Raw genomic sequence first — 25,282 nt, forward strand, 5'->3', positions numbered from 1 at the left:
CCATGAAAGATCACAAAAATAAAAGGGAATATTTGCAGCATAGCGACATGTGTTTATCATGTCTTATGGTTGGTCTCACAGCTGAACTGGTAAACGGAAGACCATGTCATTGAAATGTCAGTTGCATTTTGTCAGCCAGAGTAGGTCAAATTCAAATTCTTGCTGACACAAACTGACAGCTTTCACCCTGATGTTTTCACTTTAAAACTAAAGTTGTGTGGCATTCAGAAAAAAATGTAAAATACCTTTATATTACATTTAAATTCCTGATGGTAGCTAATAGAATCCAGAATTACTTCTACTTATTCAAATACCTAAAATTCTAATTTAAGTAGAATTACATTTCAAATAACTACTGTAACTGTGGGTTTTAAATAACAGACTACATTTTTCAGAATGATTTGTGTATATATATATTATTCATACAACATTTGGGGTATTTCAAAATTAACCCATGATATTAATAAACTATGTTCATGGACAATGCTGGAAGAACATCTCATTTATCAGAATGCTCTAATTAACCCCCTAATTTACCATACGTTTCCACTGGCGAGGAAAAAATCCACTCAATGCCGCTCACTACAACAGAGAGCTGCAACTTTGGGGTGTGTAACAGAGAAAATGGCTCTGTTCGCAATGGCAAACTACCCATTTTACTTTTACTGCTTATGCTGCATCAGTCTATGGCAGTAATAGTACAAGCTGTATGTAGTATGCCATTTTGAAATCAGCCTATGATTGTTTTCAGTTCATAGTCAATATAATCATTATATATATGCGCGATACAGTAAGAAAGATGCAAACTTTATTTACGAATGCCAAAAGTATAAAAACTGTGTTGATTTATTGTACTTTTTTTAATCCAGCTTCAGTTTTGTCACAGTGAAATGCATGCAGTCTTCATTTGTCAAGTCTGCTTGATGTCTCACTTTTGCTCATCCAGCCACAAAATTGTTACAATATATGTCTGCAATCATCAGTTGTAGTCCATTTGTTATTAAAGCAGTTGAATCCAGTAGAAACTTCAGCAGTATCCTTATATGTTAAGTGCTCATGACAGACGTCACTGCTTTCAGCTCACAGTGATTAGCTGCTGCCAAGCTTTTTTTCATTTCTCATTTGAATAAAGTAAATTAATTTAAACTTTTTTGATGCTCTTGACTCCCCTCAATACTTTCTCTGCACGTTGTCAATCCCACAATCCATCTCGAGAACGTGGAGCTTGACTTCCATAGGAATTAATTGAAAATGCTTGCTCACCTTTGCTCACAATGCCCCAGTGGAACCATATGGTAAGTTATCCAAAAACAACGTTGTGAGCATTTTGTAATGCTTGATGGCAAAATTAAACTGCTGACTGTTGAACTTATAAGAGAAAGTGTATACAGTAAATATATATATATATATATATATATATATATATATATATATATATATATATATAGAAATCTATATAAAAAATGCATACCAGGGATAAGCATAAATAGTCAATATTTGTGTTTGTCACAAAACTTGTATTAATTATTAATGACTAATTGAATTGCAATTAAGTAAATTCCACTTCTTTAAAAGGGATCCTGAAAACACTATTGCTGGTTGATGTCATGGCACAGTGGTTAGCGCATGAGCTCCTGACATGCTGAACCATTGTGCTAATGGTCTGACACAGGTTAAAGTCTGCCCTGCAACATTTCCCTATTTCATTATGTCTATAAAATAACTAAAACTATTTCTGAATCCTCAATTAGTAATCTGCAATGTGCGAAAAGTTAATTCTGTATGATTTCAGCGTAGCTAGATCTGGCTGTGGGCCATCTGTGCTGTAGCGCTTTAATCCCAGTTGCTATTTACCGTTTCATGAGTACAGCTGTGCGCTCTCTCTTGCCAGCATTTTACACACCACTTTCTTCAAGAGAACTTCAATGAGCCCACTTCAAAGGGAGCACAATGGTTCCAGCAATCTATCCTGATGAAAACGTCCCATGCTTTAATATGCAACCTGACACTTGGCCTCAATGATCAGCCGCAGCATCAAACATAATTAGCTTACGAGACCTCCCAGACTTTACGCATCATAATCAGCTTCATCATCATTCCTGCCAGGATCCGATTGCGTTGAGTGGTGCGTATGCCTAGGGCAGTGTTCTGCTGTGAAACAATGCATGTAGGACAGCGTGGAGTCAGTGCAAAATAGGCCGTCACACCAGCGGTATTCAACACGGTTTGATCTTGATGGCATCCCAGGTCACGAATGTCTTTCTCATAAGAACTGTGTTACCTACAGTACCTGCTCTCCTTGTGTTTGGGAAACCTCTCTGGAAATGGCAGAATTAAAAAAATACACCATCAAGGGGGGGCCTGGGTAGCTCAGCGAGTAAAGACGCTGACTACCACTCCTGGTTCAAATCCAGGGTGTGCTGAGTGACTCCAGCCAGGTCTCCTAAGCAACCAAATTGGCCCAGTTGCTAGGGAGGGTAGAGTCACATGGGGTAACCTCCTCGTGGTCGCTATAATGGTGTTCGCGCTCTCGGTGGGGCATGTAGTGAGTTGTGCGTGGATGCTGCATAGAATAGCGTGAAGTCTCCACACAGGCTATGTCTCCGCGGTAACGCGCTCAACAAGCCACGTGATAAGATACATGGATTGATGGTCTCAGGAGGCAACTAAGATTCGTCCTCCACCACCTGGATTGAGCCGAGACACTACACCACCACGAGGACTTAATGCGCATTGGGCATTCCAAATTGGGGATAAAAGGAGGGAGAAAAAAACAACAACAAAAAACAACAATACACCTTCAAGGAAACAATGTCTGTTAAACCTGTTTAGATACATCCTGGAAAGGGTCTTATGCTTACAGAATATTTGCTACTCCCATGTTTCCAATTTTACTATAGTACATCACTGTTAGTACATCTCCTACCATTACAACGATGTGCACTATTAACCTGCTTTATGTAATCAACTATGTTATTCACTATATACTACACCAATTAAAACCCAAGTATGCTGCTAATGCCAAGCAGAAAATGGTTGCTTAATACACTAGTGCATCTTTAATTTCACATAACAGGACAGTATAATGAAAATAAGCAAACTGAGTAAGGCAACTTAAACAAGTTGAGATAATTGCTTCCCATAAATCATTTAGTAAATATACAACTGAGTTCTTACACAGTTATATTCACACTACTCTGAGTCTCTGACGAACATAAGACTGCTGCCAACCTTACAGAAGGTGGCACAACAATATCTCCTAGTGGCGAGTTGTAGGCATCACTTGATGTAATGAGAGGTAATAGAGCTATTTGCTGTGTTCAGATGTCCAAATCTGCATCTACATCATGGAGAAAAAGTGGGCACAGAGAAACAGCTTTTTTTTGCTCTCTTTCCCATAAAAATGTACATTCTGCAGACAGTCCCATTAAGCGACAGGAACTAACTGACTCTAAAAACATACAATGCAAATGCAGTGGTTTGTGGTTTCACTGTAGAATCACTACTGCTATTATTGTCACTATGCCATTGGCCACATCACAAATGAATATCAGGAAAGCTGTTTACTGGAACCCCTGAGTGTAGCGCTCACAACAAGATTTAGATATTCATAGCAACATTTATGAACAAAATGGAAATGTAATGTTCACATACTTAGCTGATATTGCAGGATGTAACTGATTAGAACTCCATTTGCATCAATGGGAGGAGACCAGGTCAGGGTGACCTTGTGTTTTTGGATGTTTGTAGCCCTGAAAGAAGCCACTTGACCAGGAACTGATGGCAAGAAAGAAAGAGAGAAAGAACAAGAAAAAGATTACATTGATTGAAACATTTTAAGAAGTTTTAAGGAATAACTCACCAAATAAAATTTAAATATAAAAATCTGTCATCATTTACTCACTCATTCATTTGTTTGAATCTCATATGACGTTCTTTCTTCCATGGAAGCCATATTTGCCTCCATTGAAGCTTACATTCACACTTCTGTAAATGTAAACTCACCATGTGAGTTATTTGACATGTGAGAACCACTACTATTCGGCATCACTGATGTCAAATCTGTCACAATGCTTTATGTTTTTTTTTTTATTTGAATGTAAATAAATATTTGAACAAACTTAAAAGCAAATGAGATTTGAGAGCAGCAGTTATGGGCAATATTTTTAGAGAATAACTTAAATTTCATCACACAACACTGTCTATGTCTCGTTTCGAAGGCTGCATGCTAGGTAGGATGCGTCCTTTGAAGGCTGCAGTATACCAAGTGTCCTCCTTTAAACAAGCCTTGTTTAAATGAGACAGCCTCCGTAGGACAAACGGAAATGGAACGTAACATAGTTGCTATGACAGCACGCCACTCTTTAACGTGAAGCGCTAATTATACATATCATATACTCTGTACCCATCTACTGAGGTACTTCATCTTGGGAATTAACATTCCTTGCATTTGAACATCATATTTATGGGCAAATTGTCGTAATTTTTTTTAGACATTTCGTTGAAGCAAAGAATTGTGGGTTGTGAGTGCCCACAAAGGATACACCTCATGCATCCTCCAAATTCTCTTGAAAGAAGGTTGCATACAAAGGCTGCATTGGAAGTGTCCTACTCACTTTTCTGAAATGAGACAGCCTCGATGACGTATGCGGCTGACAAATGTGACCTCCGGAGGACACAGCCTTCCAAATGAGACACAGCCACTATTGTATGGCTTCAGAAGACTCTGAATAAAGCATACATGTGGTATGGACTACTTGTATGATATTTTCTGTTCCTTTTTGGAACTTGAATGTTGTTTTTGTCCTTTTTGGATCTTGACAGATAAGGTCACTGTGGGCTGCCTAAAGTTTCGTCACAAATTTCTGTTCCACGGTTTGGAATGATATGAGGGTAAGTAAATGATGAAAGGATTTTGGGTGAACTAACTCATTCACCCATAACTATTCAATCTCCTTGTATTATTTTTAGCTCTTAGTTCATCTGGCCTTCTCCTCACTCACCTCCCTCGGTGGTTTGGAAACTGACCGGGTGACTTCCAGGCCCATTTCCTCTGTTGTTAAAGGCCATGACAATGAGGCTGTATTCTGAGAAAGGCCTGAGCCCTGTAACTACCGCATGGGTCCTCTCCCCAGCAAATGTCAGGGTGTGTTTGTTTCCATGTGTTTTCTTTGAATCCAGTAGACTACGATGCCTCCACCAGTTTACCTGCAGCACACATTGATGGGTTCAAAACCTGGACTTCAAATTTGCATTTAAATTTGGAAATAAGCAATTTTAAACATGAAACATTATGCCGTAAAATAAATATGAAATATTTAATACTCTGCACTTTTTCTGAAACACTAATAAAACAATTTAGAAATGATGCAGTATAAAATAGATCATCATGTTTTGCACAAACTTGCATACACATTGATAATTTACTTTGAAAATAAAATAAAAAACTGTATTAAATTAGAAATAGAAGAAACAGAATTAATCAGATTTATAAGCCTAGATTTGTCAGTTCAGTTTATAAACAGCTTATTCTGTCTTTCTGTGCTAATTATGATAAAGGACACATGTGGATAGCCCTGACGGCTTGCTGAGAGACAAGAGGAGCTTCAAGGTCACAAAAGGGGCTCACTGGCCTTTAAACAGTGGCTAAAAAGCAAAGACATGTTGGAGAGAAATTACCCTGTAGCCCCCCAGATGTCCATGGAGTTTGTCCTTGTGAACATGGGCCCATCTAACCTTCACCATGGTGTCGTTAATAACTTCCACTCCTACATCCTCCGGAGCTGCGGAGGGGACTATAGACAAATATAACACACAAATGTACAAATAAAATATTACAAATAGCACTATATAGCTGCCTTTCTCAAATTACACTTTTTCTACATCAGGATAATGTCACTGATTTAGATTTGGCTACATCCACAACATAACGACAAAGAAATGTGGTGTAATTTTGTGGGTAATCATGGAGAAAAACTGTGGCGGGGGTAATAGTTGTTCATGTGGAGTTATGGACTATGCTATTGTTTTTACGATTTGTAACTACATTTTGTTCTCGATATGCTACGCAAATTGCCAACGCTAATGTTATTTACCATACAGCATCTAAGTAATCTATATAAACAAAGCACAACATTCACAGGATCACAGACTGTGTGCAAAGACACTTGCTAAAGAGAAGAGGTTCAGTGATTACAATGGAATAACTCCTAGCAAACACGCACTAAGATAAAAAATAAAGAAAAACTAAACTAAGCCATCTACACACAGACATAGCGACCTGAGATAACATCGGGAGGGCAGCTCCAAAAGAAAACTGAAGACAAGGGAATAATTATAGCTGAAAATGTAAATAGCTCATAGCCATGATAACATTTTATTTGTCAGTCTGTGGATGACTACAAAGACTCGGGTTGAGGAAAGTGTTTCCCCGCGTGCAATTTAATATCCTCAATAAGCCAAAACAAATCGCCATATCAGTTCTGGCGTTTGGATATTGTGTAAAGGCAAGATGCTATTTCATTGGCGCTGGCTCTTCCCTGTAGCTTTGTTGATATTCTTACTTTCAGTAGGGGGTGAGGAGGGGTGGGTTTCTGTTTACAGGGCATTGCTTATTTGCAATTTAACAAGATCCGTACAGAAGAACAAAAAGTTATAAAAGAGGCATATTTCAAAATCTTCACCTACTCGGTATGCTATCAATGCTGCTGTAAACATGCACAATACTTTGACACTGAGTGAAATGTCAGTTGTGTTGCCTTATTTGAATGCATGCTCATTGCCACAGCTCAGACACAACAGAGATTGTTAGTACTCACAGTCCTCTCCTGAGTATGCTGTTATTATTTTGGGGTCCGGGCCCCAGCCCACGCGATTTTTGGCCTGAATTTTGATCTCATAGAGGACAAACGTCGGGGTGTTTTTAACTACAAATGAGTGCCTCTTAACGATGTGTTCCATCCAGTCCTCTTCAGTACCTTGTCTTCTGTAGCTTACTTTGTACTCCAATCCTGGGCCGTTGTGTTCAAGAGGTGACAAAGGCTGTGAAAAGAGAATGAAACCGATCAGGTAAAGTGGTTGCATCATATTTTTATTTTATTTTATTATTATTATTATTTTTCTCTGCAGTCTAATTATATTGTAATAACAAGAAAATATGCCAGCACAATTGTGCCCCCCTACACACGCAAAACAATCCGCCACATAAATTGAGTTTAGACTGAAATAATCAGGGAACTTGCGTTATTTATATTCATTTAAACTGACGGATCTCAGTTCATAAGACTCTGGGCTGTCAGTAAAGGGTTAAACTTCCAACGTACGGAGTCATGTGACAAAACAACATGGCGCCAAATACAGCGGAGTTTGTCTTTGGCAGAAATGCTAACAAAACTACATCTAGTAAGAAACCTAATTAAGTTTTTACATTGAAACCTGTCAAAAGATTAGTCTCTTTCATCCGATATGCCATTTTTAAAATTTGAGGGATTTATCGCAAAACGCCACGCTGCTAAACACAATTACACTAATGTGTACATTAGCGCATTTTTCCTTAGAAAACCTATATTTACTGTGCATTATCACATTGAGAATCGATGGGTTCATCCAAAAGCTGAAAAATGTTACTTCCAGAGGCTTTATATGTAATTAGGATGAAAATAAGGTGCATTTTAAACTGTTCTGAGACCAGTGCAGACAGACAGCACACTGGAGGTTAAGACATTCACTAAATAGGGAGCAAGGGAGAATCCTTTAGCTTTCCTATGCAGAGCATTCACTCCTAAAATCTGACCAAAATAAAACCAGTTTCAGACTGCAGATGATATTTGGACCACTCAACATATTTGGCAGACATGGGAAAATGGTAATCAGTGTATTCAAAATGTATCAATTTATTTTAACATGGTTGGCAGTGATTGCATGATATTGGCCACTACTTTGAATCAGAATTAGCTAATTTCAAAAACATGACCAACACTCCTGGAAACATTATAAACAACTAGAATTTGTTTATAATAATAATAATAATAAATAAATCTGACTTTCTATATAGCTTGGTATTGTTAAAAATTTCACAACTTAGTCCCACTTGGCACATATTTTGTTTTGCATATTTATTAGGTGCTACTAGTTACAAATCAAAAAGGGAAATGGAAAATGCACATAGCAGTCATGCTCGGGTCTCAGAAGGTTAAAAATTGCAAAAAACTGCAGTTTTAGTTAGGCGCTTACAATAGAAGTGAATGGGGCTATTAAATAAACATTACAATACACACTGTTTCTAAAGTATAGTCACAATACATAAACATTAAATGTGTTAGCATGATTTTAGTGTGATAAAAAAAATCGCTCACTAATCCTATTTATGTCAAGTTTTATCCAATAGTGCAAAACTTTGGTGTTATGATGATGTAATGCCCTGTAATCTGGTAAACGTTGTAACACCGGTGTATCCCTGATTTTTATTAAAAAAAAAAAAAAAATATATATATATATATATATATATATATATATATATATATATATATATATATATATATAAAATGTGATTTTTTTACTATGTGTATTTTAACAGTTTTGGACTGGCCCTGCTAACTTCCATTATAAGTTCGTAACTATAACAAAGATTTGTGCTTTTCTATGGACTTTGGTGAGCCTAAATAATTTTTTGTGGTAATCAACATGATGCCGCAAATACTGTCGACTGAGCTTAACCTGTATTGAACCTGAAACAATCCTTTAGGTATCTTGTCCCCAAAGATCTCAAAATGAATGTTAAAAACAGATTCATCATGATATGAACCCCTTTAACTGACAGGAAACAGTAACTCAAAGAAAACCGCATGTAGTTTTTCAGACTCTTGATATCTTAACAATTAGTAAGGGATCTTCAGTATAATAGACCAAAAGACCTTGTTCATTTTCAGGATTTTGAAATGATGTCAAATACTGTAACAATCGACTTTTATTGATGCAGCCTTGATGAACAACAGCTTCCTTTTACAATGAGCTGGCAGCAGAAGACCGGATAAAATACAATTATCCATTACAGTCCACCATGAACAATAAGACTCCTCATAATTTCAGAAAGTATAAGTGAATTACTCTGAAAAGACGACCTAGTAATAGCCTAGAGACTATAAAAGAGATTTATCTTTGTATAAAACTCTGAATGTATGTATCCTGTCCTTTTTACTTTTTAATTAAAGACTCACTCTGGGTTCCTTTGATGGGAACTTCTGTCCATAGAGATCAGTTTCAGCAGGGCTTTGTAATGTTTCCAACAGTATGGTGATAGAGATAGCACTGTTTTGCTATGCAAAACTCCTATCTCTGGGAAAACGCTTATCAATAATTGCAACCAAAAAACTGGCACTGTTAGTTTGGTCTCTCCCTCTGAGATCTAAATGAAATTCAGTATTTGAGAGCAGTTCTTTATCTGCGCTGCCCTTCCAGTGCTTTGAACATTATATATTCTAGAAGACTATTGGACTTGAACGTTTAGCATCATACCTCCCAGTTGATATCCATTTCATGTGGCAAATGACCTTCGATCTTGATATTTTCTGGGTTCTTGTCGGGTGCTTTTGGAAAAAGCAGAAATATGGATTTTGTTGGAGGTGGAATTTTTAGTGGAATAAGAAAAATGGTCTGTGAAATATGCAGTTTATAGACTGGAGCTTAAACGAGAGGGAAAATCAATTATCTCACAAGTTTGAATGTTTTAAAGTTCAGTAGGCAATCTGTGGTCCTCAGAACACAGATATCTGTTGGGAAATTGACATAGGGGAGCATTGCAAGGAAAGACTACAGACCTGATGGTGGAGTTTTGTATCTTTCAGTGGTCTGGCTTGCGCGACCTCTTCCGACCACATTGATTGCAGAGACTCTGAAGCTGTAGTCCACGTGTCCATGCAGATTCAGCATTGCAGAGTTATGCTTCCCCGATATTCTTGAAAGCTCCTTCCAGCTGCTTGGCTCATACTGGCTTTCCTCAAACTCTATAACAAACTCTGCACATAAATATAAAGAATCAAACAATTAGGACTGCATCTCTGAGTCAACACAACCCACAAAGCCCACAAAAAAATATTGTAAAAAATACTCCTAATTATTATCCTATATTTCTTGTGATGTTTCATATTTGTGAGTCACTTTGGATAAAATATTTTAAATTAAGAAAATGTAAACTTATATGTAATATAGTAAAATAAATGATCTTAAAATCATTGCAGCTATACTATCTTCCTTCTTTCCATACATACTGTACTGAGGTGGTATAAAACATCAGTACTCAGGGGATGATGTAATTACATTCAAATGTTCAAATGTGCTGTTATATGCAGAAGTGGAAAAGAAAAGTTGTAAATATGTTTCTAACAATATGACTTGCTAGCAAACAGTTCCTCTGCCAGTAATTGCTTTTGCTGTATTATTTATTTCTAAGTCACTCTGGATAAAAGCATCTGCTAAATAACAAAATATATTGACTGAAAGAAAATACTGACCATAGAACACTATGCTAATGCCCACTTAAGTACCCCTATGTTCACATAACCTATAATGACATTATAGTACTCCCTATGACAATGCTGATAATGCAACACGTACTTGCGTTGCACTGTTAATTGTATTCCAACACATTTTGGAACACAACAACATTTACATTTGTTCATTTAGCACCCACCTTTCTTCAAAATGACTTAAAAATTCGGAACATAAGCTATGCATCATACAAAAGTCAACAATATACAATAGTAGCTAAAACAAAATGGGGACTTATCATATGTATTTTTTTATACAATAGGAAAAATAATTGACACACAATCATAGGTCCTTTATCAGATTACACCTGCAATTATTACCTTAAGGTTTTATTAAGTGTTTATCAATTCAAACATTTGGTTCACTTTAGGTCATGTTATCATAATTAGTGACATATGGTCAGTGGTGTGTAGAAAGACCATGTTACCAGTAATTGAGCTGTTATGATCATCTCCTGGTTTCCACAGCAGTTTCACACTTCTTCCATTGCTCTCAGACAGAATCACATGCTCAGGTGGATCAGGAACATCTGAGAAAATCAACAAAATTTATTTTATGTGCATTATTTAAATTGTTTGTTATTATTGTTAATGAAATTATAAACATAAAGGGATAGTTGATCCCAAAATTAAAATGCTCTCATCATTAACTCACCCTCATGCCATCCCAGATTGGTATTGTTTAAATGTTTTCTACAGAACAAGAATCTGTAGGTCTGTAGGTCATTTAAATGCAAGTGAATGGTGACCAGACCTTTCAAGCTCCAAAAATCACATAAAGGCAGCATAAGAGTAATCCATATAACTCCAGGGGTTTAATATACTCTATGTCTTCTTAAGCGATGCAATCACTTTGTGTGAGAAACAGATCAATATTTAAATCATGTTTTACTTGTTATTTATAGTAACAAAAAAGACTATTGATCTGTTCCTCACCCACACCTACAGTATCATATCGCTTCTGCAGACATAGATTTAACCACTGGAGTCATATAGATTACGTTTATGCTGCCTTTATTTTATTTTTTTGGCGCTTGAAAGGTCTGGTCACCATTCACTTCAATTGTATGGACCTACAGAGCTGAAATATTCTTCTAAAAATCTTAATTTGTGTTCTGCAGAAGAAAGTTATACACATTTGGGATGGCATGAGGGTTTGTAAATGATGAGAGAATTTTAATTTTTGCGTGAACTATCCCTTTAATGACTTCAAAATTATTTTTGCCTTTTGATCTACATTAAATAATCAAATTTAAAACCATTAAAACCCACCTTCATCAAACAGGAAAATATCTCTAGATAACATGATGGCCCACAGAAATTAAAACTAACAAAACTAAACTAAATTGACAGGACATTTTTAATATTAGTAAATATCAACAGTTAAATAGTCTGAAGTATTACTGATATACATTTTAGTAAGAGGTTCTCAGATTATGGAAATGGTGTATTATTGTATGGTGCTGCATAATTAAGTGTACTGTATACAGTATATCCAGCCGTGGTGCCATGAGTGGTCACATTCAACCCCCCACCACCACACTCTCTCTCTCTCTCTCTCTCTCTCTCTCTCTCTCAAATTTAAAGGCTAGTAGCCCATAACTCACCCACAACTGAAAGCTGTGCAATCGCCGTGTCTTGGTCGACTGGTGTTTTGGCCACACAAACATATAAGCCCTGGTCTCCAAAGCTCACATTGATGATCTCAAGCACTCCATCATCGAGCACATATCTACAAGCACAGGAAAAGACATTGATTAGACAGACTTTATTAGCACTGGCATTTACCACAATAAAATAATGACAACCTGCTCAATCTCACCGTGTGTTCTCACTGCTGTTGAGAGCGATGCCGTCTTTCTCCCAAAGGATCTCAAAGTCATTTCCAAAGGAAGGATCGAACACTGCCTGACATGAAAACTGGATGGTGGTTCCAACCAAAACCCGCAGGTCTTGTGGATGGTCTACTATTTTGGTCGGATCTGAAAGAGAATATACATTTTGGTGCATGATTAAGACTATATGGATTCATTAATAATTTAATTTAATCCCAAAAAAACTCTTAAAGGAACATCAATCCTGTCATCATTTACTTAAGACTTCTCTTACCTTTGACCTCAAAGGTTGCAGCAATAGCAACTTTGCCCTCTGTGTTTTGAGCGAAACAGGAGTATTCCCCTGAGTCCTCTTTTATCACGTTATGGATCTCCAGAGTACCATTATTATGAACAGAGAATCTTTCTCCTTCCACTGCATTGGCACTGTCAGCTTTACTCCTGTTCAACCATAAACCAACTGGGTCATTCTTGGGAAAATGGAATTTGTGTGCATTTGTGTGTCCACAAGAAGGACGTCTGATACAAGTCATAGGATACTAAACTTATTTACATTATTTAATAGATTTCAAATCAATTTATTAATCAACTAAAAATTTTACAATTTTAATTTGAACAAATTAAAATGAATCATTTGAGTGATTGTCATGAAACCTGTCAAGAAAATGTCCTGGTCCTTTTTTACTCCAATACCAAAACAAACAAATAAGAAACTACAATTTTCAAATAGAAAATTAAGCTATTTAGAAATTATCAAAATTATAAATTATTTATACATCATGGCAGGAATCCCTTGATACTGCCTTTCAATTTTACTTATTTTAATTTAAAAAATATATATATATTTTTTTATTATTGTAATACAATAAAAAATGCTGTGTTGTGGTAATGAGAATCAGCATTTAAAACAATGGGTAAAAGTAGTAAAAGTAAAACATTCGGACATGTTACAATTACAAAATGTTCTTAAGTGTCCTGAATATGTCACAATGCAAAAAATATGAATGATCCTAGATGTAGAATGATGTAGATGTATAATGTATATATACTAGATAGATATATAATTTATTGAATTTATCAAAATTAAAATATTATACTTTCACTGTTTACAAGGTTTCCTCTCTAAACGCTTTCTGAAAAAAATGCAGAATTTGTCTTCTCTCTGCGCTTTCCGTTCAAGCCTATTTTGCTGCGACATTTCCTTCTTTAAAAATTATATTTTGACTGTTCTGACACAGGTGTTTGAGCGGGTCGGCCACTAATCGCAGGATTTGGTGAGAATCCCGGCCCACATGATTCCACATGCCGAAGTGTCCTTGCGCAAGACACTGAACCCCAAGTTGCTCCCAATGGCAGGCTAGCGCCTTACATAGCAGCTCTGCCACCATTGGTGTATGGGTGTGTGTATGAATGGGTGAATGAGTTAAGGTTAAAAAGGCGCTATATAAGGGCAGACCATTTACCATTTACATTGAAGAGAGTGGCATCTTTTTGTCAAACAGAGATAATCTCACTATTTCAGTTTACAACAGTGTTGGCCTCTCCAACTTTAATAGTTCAACTATATAACTATTAAGTTCTGATGAAATTTCTAGAGATCAAATACTGTTCTTGACACAAATCACAATAATAGTGACTATAAATAATGTGATATGATGGCACTGATCTTCAACCCCAGAATATTCAGCTCCAAAGCATTTTTATTTAACATGGTTAGCACAAAATTCATCAATCACTTTCAAAAAATAAATAGCATATGAAGCTGGTTTTCATATGCTATTTCTTTTTTTTAAGTGGTTGTTGAATAGAGAGAGCAGATTAAAGTTTTACTATGGCACGATAAAACTTAATGCTAATTAGTTATTATTTTTATCATTTCATTTATTTAATTTAATTTGAAAATGTATTTAATTCTTAAACTTGTTCAAACCATGTTAAATAAAAAAAAATGCTTTTTTAAAATTAATTTAATTAAATGCTCTATTTGACTTCTTTGATGTTACGTACCACCACAGTTAGCACTTCCACTGCTATTGCTTTAACTTAACAGCAGCATAGTTACAGATCCACATGAGTAGTTTACCTCATTACCACAGTGTTGAACATAACCCAATGATTTCACCCTTGAGTAAACTGGACCACCAGGGTTAAACCACATTCGTGAGTGTCCATTACTGCAGTCAAAACACTGCTAGAGCTGTGCTGCTCTCTGCTGGCCTATGTAAATACTGCCGCTATAGCAGCCTGTACTCACCAGATAATACTGGAGGATGGTGAGCTGAAGACCTTACAGTGCATGACCACATCTTTCCCCTCCACTGCGGTATATTGGAGATTGTTTTCTGTTAGGATCATTGGCTGGATGTCTGGGGAGAGAGTTGCACCATTAAAAACAAAAAACAAACACATAAACAAGATTGAATTAGTATCACTATATCTCCTTTCTTAGAAAACATGCAGTGTTATCAGTTAAGGTATGAGTCCCTCCTCATCCTTGGAACAGCTACTTCCTTTACTATCAGGAAAAAGGTACCAGGCACTTTCCACAATCAGGGTGCAAAGTAGCTCCTGGAACTCTATTATATAATATTATGTTTTTTTTTTCTTTTTCTTTTTTAACAGTCTTTTTGTCTTTCAAAAACTTGGGTAACAGGGTTGAACTTTTGAGATTGACGAATGCAGTCAATTTTCAACAATTTTCATAAAAATGTAAAAGGGGTAGATACATGTCCTCTACTTTAAACTAGCTACTAAGGCCTCTAATGATTTAAAAAGATAGTCATTGGACATTGCTTTGAAGCAATATTCCAGGTTCAATACAATTAAGGCCCCATCTACTGCATTTGTGGCAATAACCTTGTAGTATTACCACAAAAAATATTTCATCCCTCATTTACTGAAAATAAAAATGAATAAATAAAAAAAAAAAAAAAAATCACGATTAAGATAAGGCACTTACAATGGAAGTGAATGGGGCCAGTCCATAAACACTAATAAATAAACACAGTTTCAAAAGTATGGACATAAGATGAAACATTATACATGTTAACATGGTTTTAGTGTGATACAATTGCTTATTAATCTTATCTGTGTAAAGTTGTATTACAACTTTGTTGTCATGATGGGGTAATGTCGGTAAACCCTGTAATCTGGTGATTGCCGTGATGCAGGTAAATCCCTGATTTTATTGCAATAAAATTATGCTAACATACATAACATTTACAGTACGTCTTGTACATATACTGTACTTTTGATACAGTCATTTACTTTTTTCTTGTAAATGAGGAAAGAGTCCAAATACATTTTTGTGGGAATCGATATTATGCCACAAATTCTGTTGACTAAGCTTAACTTGTATTACACCTGGAACATTCTTTTAAGATAGTTTTCAGGGTTATTCCAAGTTCCATATTTAATGTTTTCTCTATCTTCTTTCTTTTTTTTCTTCTATATTTTTTAAGTCAGGGTCCTTAGCAGCATATTTTATCTTTCAGATGAAAGCATCACATGCTTTGGTTACAGCAACTGAATATGAATGGAGGAAGGCAAAATTGTTCACACATAAAAGAGCTTGGCTGCCTAAGGGAGCGTGTGTCTGGAGATGAGAACATGCAGAACAGCTCCGTCCTGAAGCCTGCGTGCTATCAAGAGGACCTAAACGAACCAAAAGGCCGTCCGGTGGCCATATCACACCTGTGCTCCACAAAAAACATTTTAAAAAAATGTTGCTTGTACATGCCTAAGCGACATTAGAATATGTTAAGTGGTTTTGGCTTGAAGTGAATGAAATCATGAATGTCCAGTGAGAAGGCACAATTCAGTGTGCCCTATCTCTAGTAGGTGCAGAGCAGCCTTCTGAAGGTCGATAGTGCTTCAAGTGTTATAAATTATGTTTTAATACCACTACATTGTTAATTTCTTGATTCTGACTGCTTGGCAGTTATTTCAAGTGTTGATTAATTTTCTATGTAGTTTCAGGATTGTTGACCACATTACAGTTCAATATCAACTTCAATATCATTTAACCCAATCGTTCCAAACCAGTAGCAGCAGCTTGGGCTGCTTCCAGGAATGTTTTAGGACAAAACTCTGAAAAATGTATTCATGCAAACACATTAAAAAGACATTTACATGTGGTTATTATAGTACAAGTAGAATAATTTACACCAAACTTTTTAATTACTGCATTTTAATGTGGTATTAATTGGTCTATTGTCAATTATTCTTACATATTAAACAGATTGTTCCAGTTCAAAATTCTGTTTGGATAAATGTGGCAGGGCGGAGGGCATGGCTTCAGCACGCCCGGCCCCTAATTAGGCTGATGAAGCCCGAGAGGGATAAAGGCGACCGGAGACGGCAGTGTCTTTTTGGTTAAGTTTATTATTAAAATATTATTTATATTATCAAGATGGTTCTCGCCTCCTCCTTTCCATTGAAATGTGTTATACTGGTGCCGAAACAGAGGAAGGAGGAGGTGAGAACTGGCTTGATAATATAAATAATATTTTAAAATTAAACTTAAAGACAAATAGAATACACACACAAGTGTCAGGCAGCTGCCCGTAACTCTCTCTCTGTCACAATGCTGTCTCCGGTCACCATTATCCCTCTCAGGCTTCATCAGCCGAATTAGGGGCCGGATGTGCGGAATCACGACCCGGCTCCACCCTCTGCCCTGCCACATTAAGGTATATTCTGTTATATATACCTGCTATATAGTCTCCTGTGACCACACATTGGTTGAATTCTTAATTGTGCCAACTATTTCAACCTTTTTTTTTTTTTTTTTTGCCATTTTACAAAGTTTAAAATCTATAAAAGGGTGTGTATGTTATTGATTTTCCCACAGTTAAGAGGGTTTAAAAGTACTCTGCTTCACATTGTGGCTAACAACACCCCTTAACCATGGTAAAAACTTTGCAATGCACAGCCTTCAACAAGCAACATGGCTTATTGCTTCAAATTATTCTCTGCCTTATTTTAAAAAGCATGAAAGCAAGAAATTATATAGCTGGGAACATTATGTAATCATATCTCTACAAGCAAACGATGATTACTTGTCATCATCGAATGCAAAATATCAATCAAAGATTCTTGTTGAGCATTATTATAGAACATCTCCAAATGGGTGTAATTACAGTGTAACTGCAGGAGTTTACTTACTCATAATCATGATGTTGGCATTGGATAGGATGGTGCCGTGTCTGTTTGAGGCCTCACACTGGTAAACAGCGCTGTTATCAGGGTTTGCGTTGTTGATGAAAATAGTGCCATCTTTCAAGACTTTCCTGTTGGATGTTGGTACCTCTGAAATAGAAAATGTGGATTAAAAATACAATATGTTAGGGAACACTCCTCTAGAACTTTCATTAACAACATAAACATTATCACACTATAAAATAAATACACCTATAAAGTGTTAGATAGTTATTTAAAAATATCATATTTTTTATAAGTCATGAAAAGGCACTCTTACAACCCATTTTACAAGATCAAGTGATCATAAACAACATAATTACTTCCTTAAAGTGTAAATTGCATGAAACCTCCACTAACAACCTTGTGGAAGAACTCTTTTGTTTGATTCTGGAAAAAAAGTTCAAATTGCACTCTCTTCCCGTGATGTACAGGAATATTTTAGATATAAAATCTTTGATTATATGGCTAATGTTTCCTCACTGAAATTAGATTATTTTCTATTAAGTCAGTTCTATATTATGGATCATTGGATGCACCACCTGTTCTTAAAAGGGTCTTTAAAAAAAATAAATAAAGAAAGAAAAATTATAATAATAAAAAAAAAAAAAACTTTTCAGCAACTCTGATTAAGCAAAACAAGCCCATCAACCACATGTTGTAGCCTAGTTCCTGAAAGGGTTGGTGGAAAATAAAAGACAGTTGAACTGGGAGAAGGCTCGACTGGACTGACTAGTTAAGACACTCTTTGAAGCAAATTAAACATTGCTGCATTCAAACCACCTCAAACGAACTATAAACTTTTGCCCTATACTTCAGTGATTTTTTGGATGCTTTTAATATTACATTTAAAGTTACTGTGTGTTTGAAAAAAAAAAAGACTGTTTCAGCAGCTTTTTCATACTTATAAATAACAACTATTAGCAGCAGTGCAAAAAACAGTGCAAATGTAGATTTACATTTTTCAGTATGATTAAAAAATACAGTGCTTTGATATCATTTACATTTACATTTATGCATTTGGCAGACGCTTTTATCCAAAGCGACTTACAGAGCACTTATTACAGGGACAATCCCCCTGGAGCAACCTGGAGTTAAGTGCCTTGCTCAAGGACACAATGGTGGTGGCCGTGGGGCTCGAACCAGCATCCTTCTGATTATCAGATTACCAGTTATGGTGCTTCGACCACTATAAATGATCTATAAATTCTGTAGAATTTACATAATTTCTGTCTGTAGAATTTGCTTTTGGTACACAACATACATGCCTTTAAAAGTAAATTGGGTTAATTCAGCGGCATAGCCAGATCTTTTTTCAGGGGTGGCCAGGTAAGGCCCAGTAATTTTATTGGGGTGGCCAAAAAAATGCATTACTGACTGTGACATGCTGTACCAAAAGCAAATTCTACAGACAGAAATTATGTAAATTCTACAGAATTTATAGATCACAAATGTACAAAAGGAATTTAAAGTTACCAATGTATTACCAATGCCATACAAAAGAAGGAAAAAAATGCAGGCTGAAAATTTCTGAATAAAATGACAAAAAGCTTAAAGTCAGCAAACAAAAAAATCTATGAGACTCTCGTTAAAAACGAGTCATGTCATTCACACATGAATAGTGTAGACAGTCTTCCCCTGCTTACTCTGTCTATATTATTCTCAAAATGTTCACGTTTCATGTTCAAAGGGTTTGGCTAATCAAACTTTTGCCCTAAAAACAGATTTACATAAAACTCTACTCACAAGATTTGGAAAATCATGCAAGAACTTATGACAAAAGTAAAGCAAAATACAGCGTAAAAAATGTACAAAAAAAAAAAGAGCAAATTGTGCAGAGGGCGCTATTGATATGGAAATGTGCTGAGACTATCAATGCAAATGGTAAACGCCCTCGACTGTGCCTTAAAAAGCATACATTTAATTCACTTGTCTGCACATTTAGAAGATGGCATGATACACAGCTGAGGAAGCTCCTGGAAAGTGATGAAGTGTTAACACTTTTGGACGAGTAAGTCATTTAGTTTTACTTACATATTAGTTGACATGCTATTTTATATAAACATGTACATATTTTACTAGTGGGACTGTTTCCAGACTTGCCAGCCAGGATTCAGAGTACTGAAATTTTAAATATGTCTCCTAATAAGCAAGTTTTAGTTACATATAAATGCTGTTTCGGCTAAAGCAGGCATTTAAATTGTATGCTGTATGATATAAATATGATATGTATAATGGTAGAAAAATAATTTGAAGGTTTAGATTATATTTTAACTAGTGTTTATGCTGCCTCATTATCATCAACAAAGCTTGTGCTTGCAAATATCTGTTCAGGTGTAAATGAGTAAAATGCACTTTAAATATGCCCATATTAGAAAATCAGCATATTATTATGATTTCTGAAGGATCATGTGACACTGAAGACTGCAGTAATGATGCTGAAAATTCAGCGTTGATCACAATATCATTGTTTTTACTGTATTTTGGATCAAATAAATGCAGTCTTGGTGAACAGGAGAAGCTTCTTCTAAAACTTTTAAATAGTAGTATAGGTCTAAAAAGTTTAAGTGAAGTCTTTATGTAAAGAAAATGTATAGTTAGATTACTTCTTTTAACTTAAAACTTGATTTTGATCATTAAGTCTCTTCACATTCATTCTCTGTCTGTCACATTTCTCAGTGATAGGCCCAGGGGAGGGATCTTTGGCTCCTCAGGTTTGAATTACCTCAATATTCATGATCATTCACGCCTCCTCGCATATGACCTTTCTAACACTAAAAGTGTCTTACAAAAGTTAAATGACTAAATTGTTTTGTATGAATTAGTGATCAGGATGGTTTTCCCATCATTTTGTAGCAGACACTCTAGGCTACAAGATCCAGTTCTCAAAAGTCTTGTGGACAAATATTTAGTATGTGTTAAATGGCCTTATTTCAATTACTTAAAATGTTGTTCAAAAACAACGTATAAATGTTATTTTCTCAAAAATACAAACATGTACATACATTTTGCTCACATATTATTGTAGTTCATTTTGTGCAGAATACAGTGTTATCAGACATTAGCCATTAATATGTTTATAAGCAACTGAAATAAGAACATGTTAAGGCATGTCAAAACTTCTCCAGGGCCCAAAACACCCTCAGTCCCCAGAGGCTTCTTTTTGCAGCATATTTAAAATATTGTTTTGATCTGCGCTTATTATTTTGATCTGCGCTTTTTATTTATTTTTTGGTGTATTATATTTTGAGTCACGCTGATTATTTTTGATACGTGACCGGACTACATTTGGAGAGATTTTGATCCCATACACTGCAACGGTTGAGATACAACGTCACAGCTCTACACACAGAGGTTTGTGCAGTTTGGGCGGTTCGCAGCTGTTCAGCCTGAATAGCGCAGACTGTTTGCATCATAGAGCAGCAAAAAAAAGTCTCCTGTCTGCCAGTGTTGTCAAAAGTGCTTTGCACAACAGGGGTGGCCAAGCTTCACTCAGGAGTGGCACTGGCCCCTGGGTTAACTTATATCGGATGTTAACTTTATTGTACATACACTTTAGATCTGTTGTATTATTAGATTTTAGTGACGGCAAACCAAAAAAAATGTAAATAATTTTGACATGGGAAATGAGAGTGTATACCGTTTAGGGGTTGGCCGTTGACTCTCCATGTCACGGTAGGTTGAGGATTTCCCTTCACAACACACTTGAACATCACATCAGATCCAATTGTACTCAACTGACTCTGAGGTTCTATTTCCCACTCGGGAGGATCTACACATGAAATATAATCAGGTCAGACCACAATACATATTAGTGTGTAAAGGTTACTGTATGTGTGGAAGTTATACCATGACCCATGATATTTATTTATTTATTTGTATTTTCTTGTCGTAAAAAACTGAAACTATTAATTATATACTGTATATTGAAAAGAAATCACTATATATAACTCTGAAAAAAAATAAAAACATTGTATATGCATGTATAATATCTATTGAAAATATACAGATAAACACAAAATGTTCTCAACTAATTAATTTTTGTTAGGAACAATAATCTGTTGGGGTTATAACATCATGAAAGCAACATACTGAGAATGGCCATTGTGTTGATAGAGGATATAGGTATTAAAAAAATTTAAAATACATATATATAATCATGTAGGCTAATAATATGTGACAACACTAGTTTTCTATCTAGTACTGCAAGCATTTGTTGTCACTGGACAGAAGGTGGCGCTGTTTTACCATTCAAATCGACTTGAATTTGCAGCACTTTAAGAGGGCCTAGTCTCTAAATGAAATTGAAACCATTTATAAAAAAAAAAAAAAAAATGGAAATTTGACTGTGGTTATAGTATAAGCTCACTTTGATGAATAATGTGACTTACCCTCTACTGTAACATGAAAGTAATGCACCACTTCTCCATAGGTATTTTTGGCTTTGCACATATATTTCCCCTCATCCTCTTCATTTACCATCTCTATTGTGAGTAACTTCCCATGGCTTTCGACTATTGTCCTTTCTGGAAGCTTATGGCCCATTTTAAACCACTCCACCTTTGGTGTTGGACTGAAGGGGTGAAGACCAAAGATGAACAGTCAAAACATTTAGCTGAATGAAATCTGAAAACTTGTTAAAAATCAATATTTCAGATGCATAAATCAAATATCTCTTAATTATTATATATATTTTTTATAAATAACAATCTACAGTGGCCCAAAAAAATTTTTGGACACGTTTGCCGCTCAATCTATGAATAAAATGGCAATTCTTAACAAAACATCAAACCAAGTGGTATTTATTTTAAAGAACGATAGCACAAGCACACTTTTTCGATTTTTAAGTATAACAACAAATATTGTTTAAAATTAAGGCAAAGAGTATTTGGACACGTTTTGGTTTTTAAATATTAGTGGAACATGTCCATAGATAATGTGATCAACTAGACCTGAGGTTACTCTGCTAGGGCAGAGGTTCACAAACATTTTTAAACTACGGCAACCCTTTATGTTATTTATTTTTGTATTAATATATTATTTGTTAGTATAAATATTAACAATTAATTATAGCTGTTTGATTAATATTAACAATAGGCCTGTAACAGCCAACAACAGAACTGTTTGCATATGCCACTTGGTTTGATATGCTGTTATCTAATGCAATGACCTTCATTTAAGTGTGACTTAAGCGTCAAACTATTTTTGGGTCACTGTACATTATACTATTTTATATATTGTAATTTCAAAATCTTTATAAGTGGTATATATGAAATTGATGCCATGCTACTAATTTGTAATGCAAAACAACCGAATCAATAAAATGTATCAGAAGATGAAACTTACAAGCCCTCTGCAATACATTCCAACTGAAGATCTTCTCCTTTCACCAAATATGTGTGCGACTCTGTTCCTTTGGGAGCCAATAGACTGGGCTTCCTCTCCAAGAGAGAGTTTGCTTTAGAACAATGAGAATACGATGTAACATATCGTCTAAATATCTACTGCATGATAAATATTTAAAAGCATATGAGTGTTTAAGGTATCTGGCATGCTTCAGTTGTGAGTTACGCCAGTGCAACTGCATGTTGACTTAGTGAAAACTGTTGAATGGTTTAAAGGCTTTCAAAAGTGATATCCAATACAGAAATTAAGAGTGGATGAACTCATAAATGGTTTTCTTTCTGTCACTTCTAACCCCATTGGTTGATTAAAGAAAATACTGACATTTAAGATTTGCAAATCTAGGCTAAGGATTCAGCAAGTTTGATGGTGATATGAGATGGAATAATTAATCAGCACTAATTAAAAACAAACACCCATGAAAGCATCTCTAATGAACGTCACTCACCATAACCTCTGCTGCTACCAGAGCCTGAGTCCTTCATTAACTTGTCTTGGATGAAGAGATGGAGACAAATAAAAATGTGCAGCAATGCAAAAATAACCAAAATAATAGATATGGAAATGACATTCAATGGTAATACAGGCAGTAATAAGAAAGCACAAGAAGTATTGATAATCTGCCAAGCTGATTTGCTGAGGTCTTGCAAGCACTTGGAGATTGACTTCATGAAACACTTGAGATATGTTTTAGATATGAAGGAACAGTTTGTTTGATATCTATTTAAAGGGATAGTTTACAGAAAAGAAAAATTAAGATTGTCATCATTTACTCACTCTCACGTTGTTCTAAAGCTGTATGACTTTCTCTCTCCCATGGGACTTTTAAGGGAGTATTCACCTTATTCAGCCCCACCCCTTTCAGTGTGCCACGCTTCTGTGTTTTGTCTCTTAGCTTCCGGATTGTTTTGAAGCTACTGAGAAGAGTCGATCAAAACGGATTATGTGTGGAGGTACAGAACGTACTCTTCACCAAGAGTTTATGGTGTGAGTTTGCACTACCTCTCTACATTCATGTTAGTATGTGAAAATGCTCATGAGGTGTTTTGCTGTCACTGTAAATGTTCGTTTTTCAGACACCCACGGAGGTAAATTGGACCTGACCGATCACATTCAGACAGCTATGACACATTGCACTTTTTCATGATACAAGCATTTAATTATTACACGTGTAATTCGGCTTAATGTTTAGTTAAAATGTGTAGATGAGATGCAATTTCAAACTGTGACAGCTTGTATTATTTCACATGCAAGTTCACAACAATAAAATAAATTTCATTTGTACTTTTTAAAATGAATTTGTCACCATTTTTAAAAGGCTTAAATATGTTTAAAATGGTTGTAAACAGAATCCAAAATAAAACATACACTGCAACGTGCATATGTGTGTGTATGAATATAGTGTACCGCGTCCCCCTTCCCAATTTACACTCAAAACATCTGCTCACCTTAACTATAACATGATGGGTGAATGACATGAGAAAATGTCCACAGGTGTCATACAGAGATATCTTCAATGACTTTGTGATGTCTTTTGGAGTTTCATGAGCACAGAGGCATATCAGTACGTCCACAGTGTGACGGTAATATCTTGTGGATTGATGAATGAGAAATATTTTTCAAACATTTTCCAAATTGCTGCACGCTTGTTTTTCTGGTGAATAAGGTGAATACTGGCCGCTCTTTTCTATAAAATGAAAGTTAATGGGGAATGTCAAGCTCCGAAATGTCATCATAAAGGTGGTTCATCCAACTTGTGTGCTTTATTCCAAGTCTTTGCTATCCAATAGCTGAATGTCAGCAGAAGACTGAAATTTAAGTTTCAAAATCTCTGCCATAGCTCTCAAACCAAATATGGCGGCATTAGATGTGATGCATCAGGTTTGTTATTAATAATGTTTGGTGAAAAGACACAGGAACCAATGGTGTTGATGTCAATGTACCATTCCTGAAGTCCACACAAATTGTTTAAACTGTGAATAGTGACTTCGGTCTGCTACTCAAACAAAACATATGACTTTAAAAGACTTGAATATATAGCAGTAAATTGTATGGACCACTTTTATGGTGCTCTTTCTTTCGTTTTACAGACCCAGTCCCCATTCTCTTTCATATTATTGAAAAAAGCGACAAGCATATTCTCCAAAAAAAAATCCCAATTTGTGTTTCTTAGAAGAGAGACAGTCCAATTGGTTTGGAACAACATGAGGGTGAGTAAATAATGACCAAACTATTTTTTCGGGGTGTACTATTCCTTTAAGATAATGTCATGTCAAGGAATGATAATTTTCACCATTATGC

The 25,282-nt window shown here is 35.7% G+C and overlaps 1 protein-coding gene across 8 annotated transcripts in view; it reads right to left on the reverse strand.

The window, feature by feature from the left end:
* LOC127646527 (neural cell adhesion molecule L1-like protein) overlaps nt 1–25,282 on the reverse strand; it is a 125,611-nt gene that overhangs the window by 17,673 nt on the left and 82,656 nt on the right. For 6 of the 8 annotated variants that reach the window (XM_052130268.1, XM_052130266.1, XM_052130269.1 and 3 more), the window contains 16 exons: nt 23,430–23,474; nt 22,925–23,036; nt 21,970–22,151; nt 21,219–21,350; nt 17,546–17,689; nt 14,634–14,745; nt 12,654–12,820; nt 12,367–12,526; nt 12,152–12,276; nt 10,973–11,074; nt 9,816–10,013; nt 9,514–9,584; nt 6,819–7,041; nt 5,680–5,795; nt 5,004–5,208; nt 3,655–3,777 (listed from right to left, as the gene is read on the reverse strand). In XM_052130268.1, coding sequence (XP_051986228.1) covers nt 3,655–3,777; nt 5,004–5,208; nt 5,680–5,795; nt 6,819–7,041; nt 9,514–9,584; nt 9,816–10,013; nt 10,973–11,074; nt 12,152–12,276; nt 12,367–12,526; nt 12,654–12,820; nt 14,634–14,745; nt 17,546–17,689; nt 21,219–21,350; nt 21,970–22,151; nt 22,925–23,036; nt 23,430–23,474 — 2,217 coding nt within the window. The remainder of the gene's footprint in view (nt 1–3,654; nt 3,778–5,003; nt 5,209–5,679; nt 5,796–6,818; nt 7,042–9,513; nt 9,585–9,815; nt 10,014–10,972; nt 11,075–12,151; nt 12,277–12,366; nt 12,527–12,653; nt 12,821–14,633; nt 14,746–17,545; nt 17,690–21,218; nt 21,351–21,969; nt 22,152–22,924; nt 23,037–23,429; nt 23,475–25,282) is intronic. The other 2 variants (XM_052130272.1, XM_052130273.1) reach the window with 1 other exon arrangement.

Source organism: Xyrauchen texanus, chromosome 7 (assembly GCF_025860055.1).
Source record: "Xyrauchen texanus isolate HMW12.3.18 chromosome 7, RBS_HiC_50CHRs, whole genome shotgun sequence".
Taxonomy (NCBI): Eukaryota; Metazoa; Chordata; class Actinopteri; order Cypriniformes; family Catostomidae; genus Xyrauchen; species Xyrauchen texanus.